Genomic DNA, 22,560 nt, shown 5'->3' with positions numbered 1-22,560 from the left:
ACAAAAATTCACCTTTTTCTAAAAAAAAAACGAATTTAAAGATGCATGTGGAATTTTGGCTGATCCTTGACACGATTGCGTGACATGGTTAGATTCAGATGGTAAATATCATATATTAAGTTGGGAGTCCACCTTAGAGATAATCAAGACACGATATAATGAAACCATAATATTTAAAAATATGATATTAATCATATCATATAATAAAATATCTCATTTATCGTTAGAACTGTAAAGCTACATCAAATTATTATGGGATCTCATTCAATGCTCCGCTTCGCGTCGGGGTCCTGATCAGCCTGTCGGGGTTGTATTCGCTATTACAACCGCCTCGCTCTACATTATCCCTTACTTATCAAACATCTCAAAATTACAAAAGATTTGTGTACTATTTTGGGTCTTCTAAAACCCTATGATAGGTTTGTGTTATAAACAGACCTTCATTCTGCACATTCAAACTGGTATGTTGCAACCAGTTAAGATATACCGTATTTTCCGGACTATAAGTCGCACTTTTTTTCATAGTTTGGCTGGTCCTGCGACTTATAGTCAGGTGCGACTTATATATCAAAATTAATTCAGACTGAGATGAAAACATTACCGTCTACAGCCACGAGAGGGCGCTCTATGGCGGAGTTGTTCAGAAGCGACACCAAGGATGAAGAAAATTCAATGGATTCAGTGATGTGGAATGAGATCGCGGGTGCTTGGTGAACTTGTTTACTGGTAACTTGCTTGTTGGACTCACTGGCTTATGTTAATTTAGCCTATTCAGCCTCCCAGGTATATGTTCTTTATGCTATTGTGTAGCTGAATAACTGTTAGTGTGTTGTGTTAACACACCGGACACCTACTCAGCCTGTTGTGCTACTGTGTAGTTGAATAACTTGCCTTTCCAGATTAAATGTCTGTTCTTGGTCTTGGATTTTGTGAAATAAATTTCTAAATAAATGCGACTTATAGTCCAGTGCGACTTATATATGTTTTTTTCCTCTTCATGATGCATTTTTTGACTGATGCGACTTATACTCCGGAGCGACTTATAGTCCGGAAAATACGGGTACTTGGAATATTGCACACTAGTCATGTGAAGAACTTTTTTGTTGTTGTCATTTTTGAGATCCTTAGAGTCAGTCCCAATGCACTTCTATTGTATATTGTGAATACCCTGGCATCTCCTTTTGTGTACGACAGAAATAAGAAAGTCATACAGGTTTGGAAAAACACAAAAGTGAGAGAATTTTCATTTTTGGGTAAACTAACAAACCCTTTGACGCATGTCCGTTTGAATACTCATGGGAAGAGTTTGGGAATATTTAACCAATGTAAAAAGTTTAATATTTCTCAAATACATCTGTAAAAATGTGATATACTACTTTTCTAAATTCATGAAAATGAAAGGAAGTAAAACTGCAGAAAAACAAAAAGGCATGTCAAGTACATTGAGTCAAGGCATTTACAAAGTGCTAAAATTAATTGGCCGGTCAAGGATACCTCATTGCCAGTAAGTGGGAGCTAAATGTCTGCTATATCATTCTCTCATTGCTTTACTTCCACTAGTCCTTGGCCCCAAAACTCAACCCTGACAAATCAGGTTACGGTGGCTTCTTTTCAAATAAACTTTAATCTAAAACATTTCAAAGTATCATTTTTGTAGCTTTATACAGACCGACTAAGATTTCTTTTGGTCAAGGTTAGATTTTCTTCTAACTGTCTGTTCAGCTGAGTGCACTGAGATCAGTGTCTTAACTTTAAATCTTATTAACAATCCTATGCTCCTAAACTCTGTTTCATGACAGAAATACTGCACTATGGAGGAAGAGTGGTGGATGGGTACAGAAAAAAAAAAAAAAAAAAAAAATCAGCACACATAACAATAATAATAAAAAAAAAAAAAAACATGGCTTCTGTTTCTTTTCTGATAAGGGTCTTAAATACCAACCCGTTAGCTGCTTAATAACATCCACTGTAAACCACGCGGTCTGTCTGGCAGATCCAGTGTGGAAGTAAAAAAAAGGAAAAAAGAAATGGAGTGAGAGGAAAAGTTAATTTCTTGGCTGAGTGATTCCATCGCTAGCTGCAGGGCAAAGTAGAAAGTGTTTCGCTAAAGTAGCAATTGATTCTTCTATCAATCTGCGGCACGCGCCTGCTCTTCCAAGGAATATATTAAATATGAAAATCATATCCCGTTATCATGGCTTCCCAGCTTTCAGGCTGGTAAGCTCCCCTTAATGAATGCTGCAGCCTCGGGGACATGCACGCAGCCAGTGGTGGCGTCTATGCATAATGGAGTGATTCCTCCCATCTCTGCTCATTACAATATCGGCAGGCTGGAAGGGGGGGTGGGATTTGGGGAGGGAGGGGGGGTTAGGTACGGCATAGTCACAAGTGACTGCTCTAGACAGAATGCTCTAAGTCATTATGAGCTGTCTTCCACATTTCATCCGAGAGAGCTCGAGTCGCTTGAAGAGAGGGAAAGCTACAGCCACGGGCTTGAACTACATTGTCGGTTCGGGCAAAAGCAGCCAGGATTAGACACCTGCGGCACTACAGATACGAGAGGGAAAATGAACAGCCTCACAACCACCGCTGAGCAATCTGCATAACAGCGAGCCGACTTTTATTCAAGGGACTGACAGAAAGAGTTTGGACGCATAGTGTTTCAGCTGTCGTACGTGTGATGTGCAATACTGCAGACTGTCACAAAGAAAAATATGACACATGATCAGTTGGATTGCATTAGCTGTAAGAGTCTTTAAAAATACTCTTTTCCATTTGTGTTTTTTTCTTCTAATTTTAAACGCCCTTTTAAAAATGTGTAATATCATTTTTGTTTTAAGACTGTGATACTCCTTTGTTAAACCAAAGCAGTCATTTGAGAAAAACAGTAATTACTTCAAGCACTTTCCAATTTGCTTTTGATTATAAATTAATTGTGGCCTTTGAACACTGATACCCCATATAAACTGTCAAAAGTGTCTCCTGAAGAGGGAGGCTGAGCTGAATAATGGTTGTGGTATTTTTCTCTACAACTCTCAACTCTCTTCTTTTGAAAAAAAAAAAGAAAAAGACACACTTCCATTGGATCCCATCACAGCACTGCAGTTTTATCAAAGGCACAGAGATAGCTTTGTAAATTCCCCACTGAACTGTAATTTCCATAGATGACATGATAATTTTCTCTTACCTCGTCCGCTTCTGATTCCCCCCTGCTCCCAGTTTTCTTCTTGTCTTTCTTCAGTCTGGTAATATGATTCTTGTACTCCAACTGAAATGAATTCAAGTCAAATCCTTATTAACCTAGATCGTTTCAACGATCTAAACGACAAAAAATATTTGCTTATAAACACTAGCTGTAACACGGCACTGACTTAATAACATGGCAGTCAAAGTGACCACAGTTACGAGACACATCACACACAAATTCCAATATAACCTCTTATTTCATTAAACATTACAAACAAAGCAATGGAAGAGGAAGATTATGTTTCTGCCCCTAAATGTAGCACCAATCAGCGTGTGTATTCCTTTGTGAGTGCCCTTAATAGTGCCTGCCAAGGCTCTTAATCAGTTTGGCGAGTTAACCAGTGGCAGAGATGAGGGCGCTGGGATTACCTCCAACCTCCCACTTCATTCTCGTAAGACAATATCTGCACTCCCAAAAGAGACCAGCGTTACCATTTACACACGATAACACCTAAAGTGGTCCGTGCAGTTACAAGCAGACAAATATGAGCATTGTTAAAATCAGAGTGGGAATGAAAAATCATCAGGGAAGAAAAGAGAAATGAGAGCTTTACGATATGAGGTGATGGTATGAATTTGAGCAATTAAGCAATCAAGTTCAGTTTAGTGTAATAGAAATTAAAGTGATATTCTTTGACTGGCAGCTAGATTAGCAGGTATCTCTTACAATTGCAATTTTAGGCGACCACTGCAGCAACAAAACAAAACACAACACGCACAAAAAGGAGGAACACGGATTTCTTTCACAAAAAGGGAAATTCAGTGGCACTTCACTATCTGAATACAGGGCGATTAATTTGTGGTAGTGTAATTAAACAATTTGTCTAATTTGATATTAAGCTGTGGAGCACTGTTCAGTTTTAAGTGACAATCTGACGGAGCTGTTGTTTTCTTTTTCTCATTTGCGTGCAGTGATAAATGAGTGCTGGAGTGTTTATGATTGTTCCCAAACAACAATAAGTGTGAAAGTTTAAACACTGGAAGACAATTAGACAGACAATTACAGGATTATGGCAATGGTCTAATTGAGGCTCAGAATATATGTCGGTGGTGGGGTGGGAGGGGGGGATCAGTGCCGCAAAATAATGCCGTAGTTTTGGGAAATGCAAACATTCAGACTAAATTTTTGGTACCGAGCAGCTATCATTTGGGTCACTGCACATTTCATTTCACCTCTATGATCAGAACAACGCAAACATGTGCTTTGACATGAGAATAACAGAAACTAAAAAAACAACCAAAACACAGCTTGGAATGATAAATCGATGTATTCTGTCTAAACCATAACAAAAGTAAATATTCAAAGATAAAAACTGTGAAATAAGCATAACAATTGACACAGAGTCAGTACTATTTTAGGAAGCACATATGATGAATATTGGGACAGATTCGGCTGTCCAAGGTTGTTACCCTCTTTTGAAGCAGCCTGCTACAATCAATGGAGAATTCTTTCAATTTCGATGCCAGGTTTTCCACGTTCCCCAGAAGCTCAAGGTTGCGTGTCTTTGCTTGCTGCTCTCTCTCGTGCAGCTCCTTGTAATAGCAGCGCATCTTGGCACACTTCAGCTTCGTCCTGTGAGCAGGAGACAGACGTGAAACGGACAGCTTTGCTACTCTCTGTATGGAAAAAGGCTGCACTGACTTTTTTGCATTAATGAAAATAAATATAGAAACCTGTAACAAATAGGTCAACCATTACTATAAATAGGTTAATGCTAGCTTATTAGTATTACTAATTGCTCCTCACTGTGCATATTACTGGACAAACTAAAAAATTACATATTTGTCAAGAGCCACTTTACAGTAGTACTAATGGATTCTCCACAGCTAAGATGGAGTTTTGTGACTAGCAAAGGGCGAAAATGGATAATGATGGATGAAATGTTAAAATGAATGATAAATGCTGATCTACTAACCTCTCACACATCCTTGACCATCATGGCCCCATATCAAAATTCTTTATTTTTATAAATGCATTTAATTGAGCCATCATAAAAACAAACTGGCCTCAAGTACTTAAACAGAAACAGATGACCCCAAATCATCAATGAGTGAGTGTATTGGTCTACTTATTTATCCTGAAATAACCATTTTTCGGAGAAAGCCTGTTATATGGGTGAAACAATAAAAGCAACAAAAGACGTATGTCACAGGAATATAGACTCAATAAAATAAAATAAAAATAAACAAGAGGATTAAAAAAAAAAAGTAATAAGTGAAAGCACATGAAATGCAATACTGTAGTAAAACATTTCTTTCTGACCTCTTTCAGGTTGTAAAAGAATCCCTAAAAATGTCATCTGAAAGTCAATGTTGGTTGATAAATACATACACGGGAAACAGTACTGTTTGGGCCAAAAAATATCAATACGTTTTCTACTTGAGGGGAATCCATGCATATACACACACACACACACACACACACATATATATATACATATATACTGCCGTTCAAAAGTTTGGTATTGGTATGATTTTTAATGTTAAAAGAAGTCTCTTACGCTCACCAAGGCTGCATTTATTTAATTAAAAATACAAAACAAACAGTAATATTGTGAAATATTATTTATTTCACTTTTTTTTTTAACTGAATATATTTTAAAATGTAATGTATTCCTGTGATCAAAGCTGAATTTTCAGCATCATTACTTCAGTGTCACATGGTCCTCCAGAAATTATTCTAATATGATGATTTTGCTGCTCAAGAAATATTTCTGATTATTATCAATGCTGAAAAAAGTTATGTACATTTTTTTCAGGATTCTTTGATGAATAGAAAGTTCAAAAGAACAGCATTTATTTGAAATAGAATCTTTTGTAACGTTATAAATGTCTTTACTGTCATTTTTGATCAATTTAATGCATCCTTGCTGAATAAAAATATTTATTTATTTCACTTCTTTCCAAAAAAATAAATAAAAATAATAATAATAATAATTCTTACTGTCCCCAATCTTTTAAATGGTAGTGTATGTTACAAAAGCTTTTTATTTCAGATAAATGCTGTTGTTGTAATTTTACACACTTGTTTTCAACATTGATCATAATAATAATACATATTTCTTGAGCAGCAAATCAGCATATTAGACTGAAGGATCATGTGACACTGAAGACTGGAGTAATGTTAGAATAAATTGCATTTATATTCAAACAGAAAACAGTTTAATATAATATTTCACAATAGTACTGTTTTTTAATTAAATAAATGCAGTCTTGGTAAGCAGAAAATAAATATTTAAAAACATTCAAATATATAGGTGTCTTGATATTTACTATTAATTTCATAATACAAGGGTCTACTGTTATACTTACAGTCTTTCCTCTGATCTTAAGTAGGCAAACAGTTTTTCTTCCAGTTCATGTCTTCTTCTCTCCCTAAACAAAAAAAAAGTAACTTAGTGTTAAACAATTCTTCCATTCAGCTCCACAAATACTAAATTAGATCAAAAAGAAGAAGAAGAAGAAAGAAAGAACTAACGTTACATCGATGAAATAAATAGCTTGAGTAACGTTAAGTTAGATGAATCCAGGGAGCGTTACCAAATTGACGAACTTTATAATAGTAACGTTACAGTAATAGTTCTTTAACGTTACGTCTTTACATTTAGTATAACTTTACATCCCTCACAAAAACTAAAGAGAAAAAGAACAAATATTGTGATATAGGCTAACTTACTGAATCTGTCATCCACTGTAATTATGAAAAGGCGATATCCAAAAGATAGATAAGACATCCGACATACTACTTGAGCTCACTGCTATACACGAGTGATTATTAAAAAATCATGTTATTTCAAAAGCTACAAAGTGTCGTTCACCGCTGTCCCGTTGGTATCACTCTCCTGCTCACCGAGCCAGACAGCTAGCGCTAGCTGCTAACGCTAACTTACAGTCCGCGAGAGCTGAAATCTACCGCGCTGCTTCATTCACGGCCCACTTCAATTTCCAAACATTTAATCGAGGCAATACATTTATTGTGAATAAGCAAAAGGAAAAAGTACACAGCGTCCTTACCGTTCGTGTATGATCTTTTGAATATTTCCGATCTGATCGAAATACTCGGTGTTGCAGACAGCCATGGCTGGTTTTGTTCACTGTTCACCTCAGTGCTGTAGGGCGCGTTGTTTACAATGGTTACCATACGCACCGTTACCCAGGAGACCGCGCGAGCGAGTTGACTGAAGGGCGCGAATCTGAGGCTGAGGCGGCGGGGAAACACATTTACCTCGGTAAGAAACACAGTTGAAACCGGGGATAAAAGGTGAAAAAGACTAATTTTACTTCAGACAGCCAGGTTAGCCCGATATAAAATGTATAAATACCACGTTTTCCTTCAGATGCATAAACGTTTAACACGAGATAAAATATAACTACACGTTTTGTCTCTGAAACAGACTTTTACACGAAATAAAAGGTAAAAACGACAAAGACAATGGTTATTGTTATTATTCCAACTGTCAAAATAGCATTTTTCGAAATATGTAGACCTAAGCGATATTTTAATATTAAAAATGGTGCTTCAAAATAAAAGACAATTCAGAAACCAAGTTGTTCCTACAGAGTAGACCTACATTTTATTTGGAAGCTTCCATTTCCTGCTTGTACTGAGCTGGATTGCAGTATGATCTCAAAATGAGTTATTACTTAAGAAAATATTTTAAAATGATCAGTTTTATCATAATCTTTAAACAAGTTTCCTGTGCAATGAAGGATACAACAGATGGATCCTCTGTGACCTTGCCTACCCCAGAATTCATAAAAAAAAAAAAAAAACTTTAGAGCAGTTCATATAGCAATGTTGAAAGGCTCAGGAAAACGTGGGAGACGGAACCGGCGAACGATCAACGTAAAGTGCAATGACACAAATAAGCCAACAACCAAACGAAAGTAAAGCGGCAGCCCCTCACGGACGCTCGGTCCGATCTTTGCGCCCTTTGAAGGATGCAGCCTCTGAATTGGGATGCAGCTACTGTATAGTAGTTAGTCACTACATTTGGTTTGAAACTTACTTCGTGACTGTTAAAAAAAGAATGTTCAATATGTTGTCACTGTCTTTTTTTTTCACTATTGGATTTTTTTTTTTAAAAATTGTAATTTTTTATTTAATAGATGCACAGATACAAAAAAAAAAAAAAAATCACAGTACATATAGTATATAGATTGCTGTATACAAATAGAGGTTGAGAAAACACAATAATAAAATAAAAAAAATACCCAGGGACATTGCAGATATTTTTATAAAAAAAAAAAAAAAAAACACATTTAGAGAGGAATATATCAATCTGTCATAATGTTGCTGATTAAACATAAAAGTCTGTCATTCTTCTTGTTATTTCGTACATTCCTAAGTGACTGAATATGTTGTCACTGTCATTTGACCTACCTACGGCGTCAGTTGCGTCACTTCACCACCAGTAGGTTTTTTTCAGTGTTGCCAACTTGCCAACTTTGTCGCTAGATTTAGCGTCTAGCGACTCTCACTATCACAGAGCTTTAGTTCATCCAGTTTCAGATCATTAATTTAGAGACTGTACATTGTACATATTCAAACATGATAATAAACTTTAAACTTTATTGAACTTACACGTAAAAAAATGTAGTCATTCACTATATCATGCAGTGCAGATGGACAGTTCTCTCTTCTAGTAGTAGTGGATCAAACACCTATGAATTCAAAGGCGGATATCGCGGTATTCACTCTTGCGTTGTCTTGCTAATAAACTGGATGTAATTTAAGTTCTGTTGCTTTTATATGAAAATAAATATGATTAACAAGACACCAAAGTACTTTTTATTTATTTAATTCCATCCAAAAGATGTGTTTTTCTTCAATTCTCACTTTAATATGCACATATTTCAGATTTTTAAAAAATAAATATGACAAAAATCACATATCTCATAGAGAGATATCACTGTCTTAGTGTTTGGGATGATTCACACATAATTTAAACACATTAAAACATGATATCACAGTTTCAAAATCCAACCTTTTAAAAGAGAACAATACATCACGGTTGTTTAAACCAGGGGTTTTCAAACTTTTTGGAGCCATGGACCCCTTACAGGGGAGAACATTTTCCAAGGACCCCGTCAAAATTATAACAGATTAAACCCAAAGTTATTGTGGGTGGTGGTAGTAATGAACATAACATAATTGTTTCATTCTATATGCACTTTTTAATACTACAGCACAATTATATTATTTACTGAAAATAAGTCGCACCAGGTCAGACTTGCGTTGTTGAGAGAGAAAAAACAGATAGGCTAAGTCGCATCGGTGTACAATTCGCATTTTATTATATGTAAAATGCTGGTAGCCTAAATAAAACGAAACCTTAACAAACACTATTATAGAACACCATGTAACCTACTTCTCCTCACTCCAAATCCTTTAAATTTAATGTTATTCAGAACAGAGCAAAAATTTAAAATATGTGTATAAAATAAAAATAAATTGTGTCATTCATTTAAAGCAAAATTTATTTTAAATGCCAAGCCTATAACAAACTTATTTAAAGCTAAACTGAAACTGAACACTACGATGGGCTCACATACCTTTTTTTCTGTTAAATCGTTATAGTTAAACTATTATTTATTATGTAAAGAAGGCTTTGCACTTCTCTTGTGTTCCAATATCTAAATATCATCCTTCACATACGCAAAAAAATCTGTTTGGAATTAGGCCAACCCCAAGGCAGGGCGATTCTCATGCTGACAGCCTACATATCGTAAAATATACAAATTAAATTATTTTAAGTGGCTATGATGTCAAGCAATAAGAACTGATATTGTATTTGTGCACGCAAGGCGCCGGCTTGATCACTTAGATTCCTTATATCAGCAGAAACAACTTAAAATAGCCTACTCTGGATCAAAAAAGGAGTAAGATACTAATACTATTGTTTGATAATTTGCATGTTTATGTGCCCGATAACCAATATACAGAACCAATATTTACTTATTGATTTATTTCTGGTTTTGACAATTATAACAACAGAACAAACTGTTTTAACATGTATTATACTGTAATTTCTGCAATTCCACTCTCTCCTTGCATACAAAACAAAACACACTTCTACACGAATAGTCTTGAAGAGTGTGAAAAATAAAAAAATATATATAGTGCACTGTCACAAAAAAAATAAATATATATATTATTTTTTTATAAAACCTTTGATCAGGTAAACAACAAACAAGGTAACGATTCTAACAAATATAGAGTGTAAAAATAATTCGAACATTTTTTTTTTTTAAAGCATAAAACATTGAATAACCTGAATAAAAAAAAAAACATTACAACTTTAGTGTAGCTTAGTAATCCCAGTTGCATGTTTTTATTTATAACAACAGCATTAATATGAACAACAGGCAAAATACATTTACAAAGTCTGATGTTTTCATATGGAGAACATAAATAAATGACAGGAGAGTCTTATCAACTCCCCATAAATATAAGCATAAATATAATAATTTGTTTTAAACTCCAGTTTTAAAAGGTTTATGTGTTTAATAGGCTAAAGAGTGAAGAGAATGGAATACGCTGGAATATTAATATGCATATATTACGCATGCATTCGCTGGAATACGCAAACATTGTCAGAAGAATGAACAAAACAGCGAATACATCATCGCAATTACCGAGTCCATCTCTTCCGGCATGTTATCAGAATTATTAATAATGTTTTTTGTCGGTCTCTAGATAATGAAATACCTGCTGACAGAGCGCTGTTTTTGTCTGTGCGTTTACACAGAACTTCTCTCGCAGAGATAATTATTAATTTCCACTGAGCTGTATTTTTATTTATTTTTACTAGCGAAATACAGATTATATAGTAGATGTTAATAGAGTTTACGGTGGCCGTGCTTATGTAGCATTTCCTGATCATCAACCCAGTGAGTGAATGGCATTATGAGCGCGACATATCGAGACTAATGATATGCATAGACCCGAACCGGGAAAATGCTTAAATATCGGGGAAAATATCGGTAAAACCGATTATCGGTTGGTCTCTTATCTATTTTCTGAATGCATCTTATAGATTTTATTGTGATAATTCATCTGTGCATCTTTCAAAAATATTGACCTTGTAATGTTTAATCAAAATGTCATATCTGGACCTTCTGATGAAAATGACAGATTTCTCTCTGATGACGTATGCGGAACTTCTCCAATTATTTAGTCCATTTAAACCCTGTCCCTGCAAGCTCACATTCATCTGCCTGCACTTTTGAGTGCCATGCCCACATCTCAACATCCAATTAACAACAGATGCATAGAAGTCTCTGCCTTACATTTTTATTTTATTTTTGATAATACGTTACACTCGGGTGTGTACGTCACAAAACATAAGAAAAGATTTTGTTTCATCCTGACTTTAGCCAAATATATACCTTATTTTGCACATAAATCAAAAACCACTGTTCTAAAAACCCATAAGAAATAACCAAGGAAACTCATGGCGTGAAAATGCTAATTCTCTTCTGTGTTTTGGGACTACAGACTGAACAGATCTATTGAAATTTCTGCTTCACAGGTGTGGATTTGTGACCTATTAAGACCCATTGCTTACTGTTGAACTACTGGGTCACTGGGTGGAATCTTGAAGGAGATATTGGTTATGTCCGCTCTTCTTCCTCAGTTCAGTTTCATCTTCCTTTCGATGCTTGTTGTGATTCTGTCTTTGGGCTCTTCCACACTCCTTAATGAAGGCATGTCCACAAGGTAAGCACACAGGTGTCACTGCCTTCAAAAATAACTACACTCTCCTGACCCTCATCCAAATGGTCCACTAAATTATCTTTTCTGTCTCTAGCTGTGGTGTCCACATCAAAAAAAAGACAGCTGAGTGAGAGTTTCATGTGTCTATTGGATATTTCTATCAGCAGCACAGAGGCAGACATCAGTTAGATAGACGCTCAGAACATGAAGGTAAGTGTCTCTCAAGTTGATAGAGGTGAGTAATCAAGCATTGTCAGGGAGACAGGGACAACACTACTGGCTGTCAATTGAGATTCGCTTTAGGTGGTAATCTTCCGGATTCTTACCATTTCTCTAAGATAAGACAGAAAGAAGTTAAACCCACTTACTGTAAATTGCTCTCTTATTCTGACATCCATTACACATGTTGGCAGTTTTTTCCATTTCCCAGCTAGACTATTCTACTATAGAGAAGGAAACTCCCCATAGAACGGGCAAATTGAGACCACTAAGCTACAGTTGCAGTTGCCATTTATTGGCATTATGTCTTACGGTGATAGAAAGAAAAAAGCTAATTCTTTATAAAAGCACAGGAAAGGTACGACTGCACACTTGTACAGGCCCATGAGTCACTTCATAAGATAATCTGAAGACATGATCTGGAATTTGTCTATCCTGTGCAAGTACAAAGCAATAAAGAACAACATTCAAATATTCCAAATTGCATTTATTTATTTATTTATTTATTTGGTGGCTCATGTGGAGGAATATACAGTTCTCAATTAATTGGAACAGATTACTTTAATATGTAGATGCAGCAGAAAAAAAAGGATCAACAAAATGAGAAATATCATGAATGTGATGTTTCATGAATGAATATTTTAATCTAACAGTAATGAACTTTTCAATATGGTGTGAGGATCTGCCAGAGAGTCCAAGAGATCAGATTTCAGGTTACAGACTGCGTGACCTTATCCTATGAGAAGAGGCTGTCTTCTAATTATTTGTGACAGCACATGGCACTTTCTATTGTCATAAGTGTATTGTGATTGTCAAAATATTTTAGTAACTAAACTGAATTTTATTAGGTTCAGTGACAGCATGTTATAATGTTTACATGGTACAATTTCTAGTAAGCTAACGTTACGTTTTTTTATTATTGCTTGACACAAATTTCACGATTTCAGTTAAATTAAATTCTTGTGATTTGATTTAATATTGACTCATTTGGATAAATATTAGGTACACAAGATAGGTGTTAATTTTTCTCAAGAAAAAAAAAACTCACCTAATGCTGTAAACATATGAGCCCTATCAGCTGGTAGTATTATTTAAGGTTAAAAATAGACTAACTCAAATTAAATATAATGCGTTTTTTTTTTTATAATAACAACTTTAGTAAAAGTAAAATAAAATATGTCAAGTAAAAATATAATAAATATGTAATATAGTACACATATTTAGCAAAATACTCTCTATAGCCTAGCTCTATTTTTCTAGCCAACTGCTAGCCCATATTATGGTCATTAAAGGAACACTCCACCCATTTGCATTAAGCTTTGCAATGTTAGAAACCCAGTCATACTATTGAATGGTCGTGCAACATTTTCTCATTTTCCTCTGAGACGAGAGAAATCTGTATTTACCTCTTTACACTTCCTCCTACAATGACGCAAAAATCATAATTTTGCGTCATTGTCGGAGGAAGTGTAAGAGGGGGGGATTTCTGTTAAGACTACAAGCACTAGTTCCCACCCTTTCAAACCCGCCCATAGGGGGTTGGACCTAATGCGCTAACAGACCTATCACAGATCAGTGCCAGTGCGTTTGATTTCACCGGCAGAAACCTGCATGTCCGGCCGTCGAGATCGTCCAAAATGTCCGGGATTCGGCTTTGCTTTCTACGGTCGCCATTCATTGTTTACATGCACACCTTTTGTTTCAATCTAACTGAATTCATTCCGATTGGTGAATCTGAATGTAGTGTTTACATGAACGCTAAACAAGTGATCGGTTGATGTGCGTTTTACCATTACTAAGAAAATACCCGCTCCTCCGTGAGAGATAGCCCACGAGACTGGCACGTCTCACAGGCGCCGCTCATCAGTAATCACGCCACCGCTTTTGCGTTCTACAGTCGCCATTCATCATGTTTACTGTGGCGAGCAGGACGAGGCTAGGGCCGCGGGAGAAAGACGCGAGGCCGGTGGCGTGATCGGTTGATGTGCGTTTTACCATTGCTAAGAAAATACCCGCTCCTCCGTGAGAGATACGAGACCAGTGCGTCTCACAGGTGTCGCTCATCAGTAATCACGCCACCGGCCTCGCGTCGTTCTCCCGCGGCCCTAGTCTCGTCCTGCTCGCCACAGTAAACACAATGAATGGCGACTGTAGAACGCAAAAGCCGAATCCCAGACATTTTGTGCGATATGCGATCTCAAAAACCCGGGCAGACTCACGGAGACTACTAGTAACTTAGCTTAGCTTTATTGTTTACAACTGCTCTCTAACCGGTAGGCGTGGCTTGGGAGTGGCCTCGTAGAGCAGCGAAGCAAGTGCATTCTGGGAGTTGTTGTCTTTCATCCACATGAGCCAAAAATACATTTTCTGGCTTTTCTCAGTCTAGAAAGCTCCAAATTAAAAAAATAATTTCACATTTCTTCTACATAAATGACCCAATTTAAATACACATTCATCTTTCCAGAGGTGGAGTGTCCCTTTAAATGGCTTTCCTGAGGTAAATGTTATGTGATATAATTGTTCTCTAGCTGTTTTATTGACCCCTTTCCGCGGATGAAAAACACTGATTGATCGATATCATGTATGAGGAATATACATTTCGGTAAGTTGTACTGTATCTTTCAACAGTGTTCGTGTTTATTTACTATTAGCTAGTAGAGATGATCTGTTCACGTGCCGCTAGGGATCTGTCACGTCACATTTACAAGCGCCAAAACGGTATTTATTGTTTGAATTTCATAATAAAATTGACTAAAGCTGAGATTTTTTTTATATCATAAGTAACCTGCTCTGTCTAGTCTGTCGGTCTCCGTGTCCTCTTTGCTTCGCGATTTTTCTGTGCGTGAGAAAATGGATGTGTGGCATGAGAGAGTGTGAAAAGTCTCAATCGCGTGAGTCTTGAATGAATGATTCAAAGACAAATACATTTTTTAACAGTCACTTGTCACCACCTACTGGTGTAACAATGTAATTGATACAATCTTTATCTGAAGCATCAAGTTACTTTGAAAAGGAGATTTGCTCCATTTTGATCGCTACCGTAGACATCAATTTATATATCGATCTATAAAATTGTATCCCAGTACTTCTGCGCTAATTTGAATATTTTTAACACAGAAATAATAATACTGTGTGGTTAAAAAGTACTGTTTGTGAAGCTGTTTCCTATGCATAACTGCTTTCTCTGTGTCAGCGGCAGCGCAAACTCAGATTTAAGTGTTCCGGTGTGATTTTGTCAAAAGTTTAAATGAGTGTCTGAAATAAGATCACAGTCTTTTAACGATTAATCGTGTGGCTCTAGTTTACGGACGCATTAATGCACGCAAGTTTTTGTTGTGCAAGAGTTTCAGAGTGTTGCAAAGCTTTCAACAAGCTAATCGTTCCTATGTAAAGATTGTATTTGTGGGTGGCATGAATTAGATATAGACACCAATGCAGAGAACAAATGCAATTGTGTGTATTTGTGTAATGTACTCTGAGCTCACAAAACCATGTTGTAAAGATAGCACAGACTCACAAAGGTAAGTGAATCACAAGCAGTTTTCACAATCGGAGATACAGGAAAGAATTCAGTTCAATAGTAAAGCAGCACTTGTGTGAATCACTATGGACATTGATCTTGTTTCTTTTCACCAGGTGCAGACGGTGACTGAAGAATGCCAGGAGGAGACGAGATATCAGAGGAGACAATAGGTAAGAAGCAGGTGCTGGAGACAACTGGAGAAATGTAGGGGAAGTCGCTAGAGTAGAAAGGATGCAGGCAGGTGAGTCAGTATTCCCAAATGAGGCCAGACGCTGACTGAAAGGTGAGTCCTCTTTCTATTGCGGAGTGAATTGAAGTAATATTGACATTGATGGTTGAATGGATGGAGCGGTGGAGCCTGGTTTGCACGTGACATTAACCCCCCACCCCCACAGTCCGCTCCTGTGGACCAATACTCCAGAGGCCTACCTCTTCCCCGTGGAGCAGGACAGTGTGGACGTGACTCATGGAAGGTGGAAACCAGGGTACAATCTAGAATGTCATTTTGATGTACCAAGGAACATTTGTCTGGTCCATAGCCCTCCCAGTCTACAAGATACTCAAGAGGATTTCCACGGCATTGGGGATCTAGGCTCCCCTTGATGTAGGTTAGACCATCTTGTAGGAGCAGCAGTGGAGGAGGGTCTGCAGCTGGTCCAAGCTCTGCAGAAGAGGGTAAGAGAGAGGGATGGTAAGATTTTAATCTAGACACATGAATTGTGGAATTAATCCGGTACTGAGGATGGAGCTGAAGCTGGTATGTCACAGGATTTATCTGCCTTTGGATGGTGAAGGGACCAATGTAGCGGGGACTTAGCTGTCTGGACGGGAGGTGAAGCTTGATGTCCTGTGTTGAGAGCCATTCCTTCTGCCTGAGCTGGTATATTGGAGGGTCTAATCTCCGGGCATCAGCATAGCTCTTTTTGCGTCACACTGGCTGTTGGAAATGATGGTGAGCTAAGTCCCAAACCCTCTTGCTTTCTTTTAACCAGTGGTCAACACCTTGTACATCAGATGGTTCTCCTGACCATGGAAAGAGCGGTGGTTGGAAGCCAAATACGCATTGAAATGGAGTGAGTCCGGTAGACAGTTGACAGAGAGAATTATGTGTTTACTCAGTCCAGGGTAAAAATCGACTCCAGGAGTTCTGGCGGTGATGACAGAAGGTTCTCAGAAATTTCTCTACCACTTGAAGTTTCCTTTACCCATTGGTTTGTTGATGATAGCCAGAACATAAGCTGATGGTCACACCTAGAAAGAAAATAAATGATTTCACAAATGAGTGAAAAATTAAAAGGCCCTCTTTTAGAAACAATATTTTCGGGTAAGCCAAAATTTTGAAATAACTGTTTTAACAGAAGTTCCATTGCTATAGAGAGGCCTTTAAGAGGTAGCAGTTTGCCTGATGTAAGGTGTTGAGGTGTTGAGGTGATGGCACAGGTCTGGCAATCTTGTATGAACCTTCTGACATCACGGTTCATATAAGTCCACCAGAGCTGGTCTTGGAAGAGTTTGAGGGTGGAATTGGTCCCCAGTGCCCACTTGGACTCCGTCAGTTTGAGACGTTGTGAGGACAAAACAAATGTGTGGATTGATTGACACCGAGGTGGAGCTGGCTCAAGGTTGATGGCATCAGCGGTCCCTCATCCAGGGACACAAAGATCTTGGATGAAACGATGGGCTCGAGTTTATCAGGACTTTCAGATGAGGAATGGATACAGGAGAGTTCATCTGCTTTGTTTTTGATAGTTGAAAGATATGATATAGAAAAATTTAATTGTGTTAAGAAGAGGGCCCAACTTGCCTGCCTGGGGTTGAGTCTGTTTGCATCTCTGAGGTATTCAAGGTTTCTGTGGTCGATTACGAGCCCCATCTAACCAAAACCGCCACACCTCCAAAGCGAGCTTGATGACTAACTATTTCCGGTGTGGTTTGAGTAATAGGCATATGGATGGAGACGAGGAGGATTTCCCTGCTGCTGAGAATGAATAGCTTTCACGCCTGTAGTAGATGCGTCGACCTCCACCATTAATTTTTTTTGCAGGTCAGAATAGATGAGTGTAGGAGCGGTGCTAAATACTAGTTTCTGGAAGGCGTGGAATGCTCAAGACGTGAATTTTCCCTCATCCATCTGGATACCCTCACAGCTGATGTTGTATCCCAGGAACTGGGTGGCACTCTAATGGAATGAATACTTTTCAACTTTCAGATGGTATTCCCTTAGCTTACTCAACACTAGTGCAACATGATGGCGATGTTCGGCCAGGTTCTAGGAGTATACCAGAATATCATTGATGTAAACCAGGATGAATTTGTGGAGGTACTCCCAGAACACCTCATTCATGAATTCTTGGAACACAGAGGGTGCGTTTACCAGGCCATACGGCATGACCCTATATTCATAGTGGCCTTTAGGGGTAACAAAGGCGGTCTTCCATTTATCCCCACTCTGGATCCAAATGAGGTTGAATGCACTGTGGAGATTCAGCTTGATAAAGATGGTCGCTCCACACAGTAGTTCCAGGGCAGCCAGAAGAAGGGGAAGAGAATAACAGAATTTGACAGTTATCTTGATCAGGGACCGGTAGTCAAGGGCTGCCAGCCTCCGTCTGTCTTTGCATCAAAAAAAGCTTAAAGCAGCAGGGGAGGTAAATGCGACCTTGATGATGGATCGATGTAACCATGGCCTTTTGCTCAGGAAGGGATAATGAGCTCACCAGGCAGAAGATCTATTGCACCATCCCATAGTCAATGAGGAGTTAATTGAGTGGCTTGTTGGGGGCAGAATATTTACTGAAAGTGAGAATAGCAAGGAGAAATCTCCATAGATAACTGTTTGATGGGACTTTTGATAGATGTAGTATACAGGTCCATTGAAATGGCTGGTTCAGAGTTCTTGGGAAGTCTAGGAACAGGAAGCTCAGGAAAGCATTGTTCTCTCCACTTGAGAATGTCTCCGGTGGACCAGGAAATGACTGAATGGTCAATGAGCAAAGTACGCCCCATCTGATCACATCTGTGTTGGAGCTCTCCAGAACCGAAAGCACAATATTCTCTGTGTGTAACAGTCCAACTTGAATTAAGGGTTGACCAGTTAATATGTGGATCTTGAACGAAGAGTCACAGGTTGAGTTTGTGGCAGGGCACCCCGGAGATGAAATTGCAGACTGTTAGTTTGCACAATCGGATACTTGGGTAAGAATTTAGTTCAATAGTAAAGCTGAAGGATGCCAGGAGGAGACGAGACAACAGAGAAGACAACTGGTAAGGAGCAGACACTGGAGACAACCAGAGAAACATACAGGAACTCGCTGGAGTAGAAAGGATGTGAGCAGGTGAGTCTGTATTCCAAAACAAGGCCAGACGATGCCTGAAAGGTGAGTCCTCTTTTTATTATTGAGTGAATTGGAGTAATAATGACTGACAGGTGTGGTTGATTAGTAGACTGGACAGTTTGATGGTTGTATGGATGGAACGCTAGAGCCTGGTGTGCATGTTGCACATGTAATTTTGTTGATTGCAGTGATGAAATGCAGCATGGATTTGTGGGAACCGTTGATGTTTTTAACTTCGTGATACAAAATAGAGCTTAAATTTTGTGTTGTTTTCCCTCTTCCCCTCTCCACTCCACATTATACCACTCCCATTTTTCTTTGCATTATCTAAAATTGTATTGAGAACTATCCGGTGCTGAAGTATGGTTTTTAATGACCCTTTAAGAGAGGACCTAGTCATTCAGAAAAATCACAGACTTGTCAATTATGGAATCTAGTAGTTCGGCACGTAACTTGTTAAAGCTTCATGCATAGGTCTGAGATGTTCTGATTATGATCCCCTACAAATGTGGCCTTTAATCATACAATTTCCCCAATTTTAGCCCAATTAAATTGCTCTTTAGCAGTTGAACGAGGGAGTTTTGCTCTGCCTTTCACATGCTAATCTTCTCCATTCATGGTCACTCTGTGAGATTATTTGTTGGCTAATAAATCCCCTTGTTTGCCTCCTGCATATATAATTGATATTGTCACAAGGCTCTTTGAGCAGTTGAGAGCTAAAATGTTCAATGCTCTTCTTCTACTAAGATCCAACAGAGCTCAGAAAGCAATCAATTGTTGACAAATGTGTCATTCAGCAAGCACTCATAATGTAGTGTTTTTGATATTGTACTAAAGGATGCAGCGTAGAACAGCACTTGAGTTGAGTAAAACAGATGCTGTTGTGAAGGGAGAGTCTATAAGGTGGTAAAAGGGAGTTTTGACCCATCTAGACTTATTGTGACTCTTTTGCTTCACATTGAAATAGTATGAATAGATTTTGTAATTAGTTTTGACCTGGATTCTTAGCTTGAACTGTAAAGCTTGTCTTGTCATTTTAAGTTTCTTTCACACTGAAAATACTTAATATTAAGGTGGGGTTGAATGCTGACTCTCATGTCATAAGCAGTTGGTGCATTATATTTTTGGTCTTTGCATTTAGTGGAAGCAAGAAAGAGTGTCTAAACTATTTGCATTTCAGCAAGCAAAAGGATAGTATGTCTCTATACTGTATCTTTTTTTTTAAATCTAATTGCCTGCAATTAACATTTTTTCCTCTATCTCATAAATTAGTGCATGGAATTTGAATTAAGCATGTATGAAAAATACTTGTCCTCCTAATAATTGTCCTTCTTTTTGTATCAGCGCAATTCTTTTGTGGTTTGTTATATTCCCCTCTCTTACACTGCTCGCTGTCCCTCAGATACAGTACGTGAGGTAATTGATATGCTTTAACAGAGGTCAAAATTTGCATGTGAATTAACAGCAGTAAATTAAATTGATATTCCGGGCACATCACAAGCCATTCCTTTAGACCTTTGTTGTGGTGCCTGGCAAATCCAGGGTGTAACCGTGAAGCAGTCACAAACATCTGTCTGTTCAATAATTTGATAAACCGCTCATACAAATAGTCTTCAAATTATTCCCACTGAAGGCTATGTTTTGTCTCCAGTGTGAAAGCTGGAACATAGAGCTCAACTGAATGCAACATGTTTTTCCTTTCTTTTAAAAAATGTATTTCTTCTTTATTCTGCTGGCAGTTTTTCAGAGTATTGGTTGTAATGGCTGTCTCTCATGTTCATGTCACAATTGGTGTGATTTTAAGCAGTATCCAATAATTTATTTAACTAGGGATGACAATAATTAGAGACCATAATTTTATTTAAAATGTCAAAACATTTAAAGAGAGGAATCATAGTAAGTTGCAGATATCGGACCATGTTTTTTCCAGGTACAATATTAGCGACATATTCAGACAAGTTCACAATAGAGATTTTCCTTCTAAAAAAAATAAATTGTCTCCATGCAGCTTAAGAGTCCCACAGCAATTGCAAAAGAGGTGAATTAATTTTTATTCCGAATGTATTCTGCATCAGAGTATAAAAGCTTTCAAGTTCTCTGTGTTAATTCAATAGTCACTTGATTTATTTTAATTGCCTTATAGCATGAGGAAGGTGAATTTGGCTAAGCTTTTATCATCGTTCCAACAACTGGACACTTATGTTAATTGATGACCTTTTTTTGTGCTTTATTTTGCATTTGACCAGACTAGCTTACTGATCTATGGTGAGAAACTGGATGAGTTATATGGAATTGGAACTGAGCTAATTTTTAAACCTATCATATAATATTTTTTGTAGTTTGTTTTCTAATTAAAACAGATTTTTATTACAAAATACTACACATTGTCATTAGGGGTGGGAATCTTTATGCACTTTGCGATTCCAGTGACGAGACCGTGACGATCGATCATAAAAACGATGATTGCCCTGAAAATATATTTATCTTTTTTTCTGATTGGTTATTGCGGCATTTGGGGCAGTTCCTGAGGTATGGATTGGTCAGTAATGCCTGGAATCACCTTTGATCATGAAATGCAGTTTAGTGCAAGATGTGCAGCGCCAATCTATCATATACATAACATTATAATGAGAACACGATTGTAATAGAATGTTGTAAATTCTCTTGTGCTTTAGTTTTTCAGCACGCTGTTAAAGGAAGTGCGTTTTCACGAGTTACACATCAGAGTAGCACGGTCAAGTTCATGTGCGCATTCACGTCCTTTTACAGATGTAAATTGCAAGATTACTTTTATGTTGTCTATATCTGATTAATCTCAAATAAGAAGCGTTTGGTTGAGTTTAATAACCAGCTAGCAAAATGCTGCAGTTTACCGACCGTTAATTCACTCTTCAGTTTCAGCTCAAATGCAATGTCCGAAAATTATTGACAACGATTGGGTTATTTGTCATATTTAGCCTGACGTCGTCATACTCAGATTCTAGTCAGAATATGAGTCTAATGCTGCTCCATTGGGCTGTGATTAAAGGTCCCATGCCATGGATTATTTTATTATTTTATAATGTTTCCTGGGGTGCCCTTATAATGTTAGTATGTTTTTTAGATAAAAAAAATGAAATAAAAGGCATTTTTCTGTTTGAAGGGGCGTGTCTGCTGAGAGACTTCAGTGTAATTGGCTGACATGCTTGCCTATAAAAATGCTAGCATTACATGTGGAACTCTCTCGAAAACTTTTACTATTACAGCTAGTATACGTTTTTACTATTACAGCTATCGAGATTAACGAATCGTGAGAAGTTTTTAAAGTATTTAGATCTATTCCCATCACATAAAAGGTTGCAGTGATGAGCATTGAGCAGATGACAGTCTGTTGATCGCGTGAATGAAGATCTTATCATTGCAACGCAGTTTCTGCACTCTCACTAATGATTTCACCAATGCAAACACAGTAAATACAGTAAGAGCTTTGTTGTGCAGTGTAACAGCGTCATTGATTTCATAACGAGTTTTGGCAAGTG

At 37.6% G+C, this 22,560-nt stretch overlaps 1 protein-coding gene across 4 annotated transcripts in view; it reads right to left on the bottom strand.

Moving 5' to 3' along the window:
- kiz (kizuna centrosomal protein) overlaps positions 1-7,401 on the bottom strand; it is a 37,906-nt gene extending 30,505 nt beyond the window's left edge. For all 4 annotated transcript variants that reach the window (XR_014603926.1, XM_084096336.1, XM_084096337.1 and 1 more), the window contains exons 1-4: positions 7,261-7,401; positions 6,559-6,621; positions 4,657-4,819; positions 3,188-3,268 (exon numbers count right to left, since the gene is read on the bottom strand). Coding sequence is in view for 3 of the 4 variants with exons in the window: in XM_084096336.1 (XP_083952462.1) it covers positions 3,188-3,268; positions 4,657-4,819; positions 6,559-6,621; positions 7,261-7,325 (372 nt within the window). In the remaining variant the exon portion in view is untranslated. The remainder of the gene's footprint in view (positions 1-3,187; positions 3,269-4,656; positions 4,820-6,558; positions 6,622-7,260) is intronic.
- Between the last annotated feature and the right edge of the window lie 15,159 nt (positions 7,402-22,560).

Source organism: Abramis brama (assembly GCF_963993115.1).
Source record: "Abramis brama genome assembly, chromosome: 21".
Lineage (NCBI taxonomy): Eukaryota > Metazoa > Chordata > Actinopteri > Cypriniformes > Leuciscidae > Abramis > Abramis brama.
Note: the sequence above shows the minus strand (reverse complement) of the source record. Positions and strands in the feature narration are given on the sequence as shown.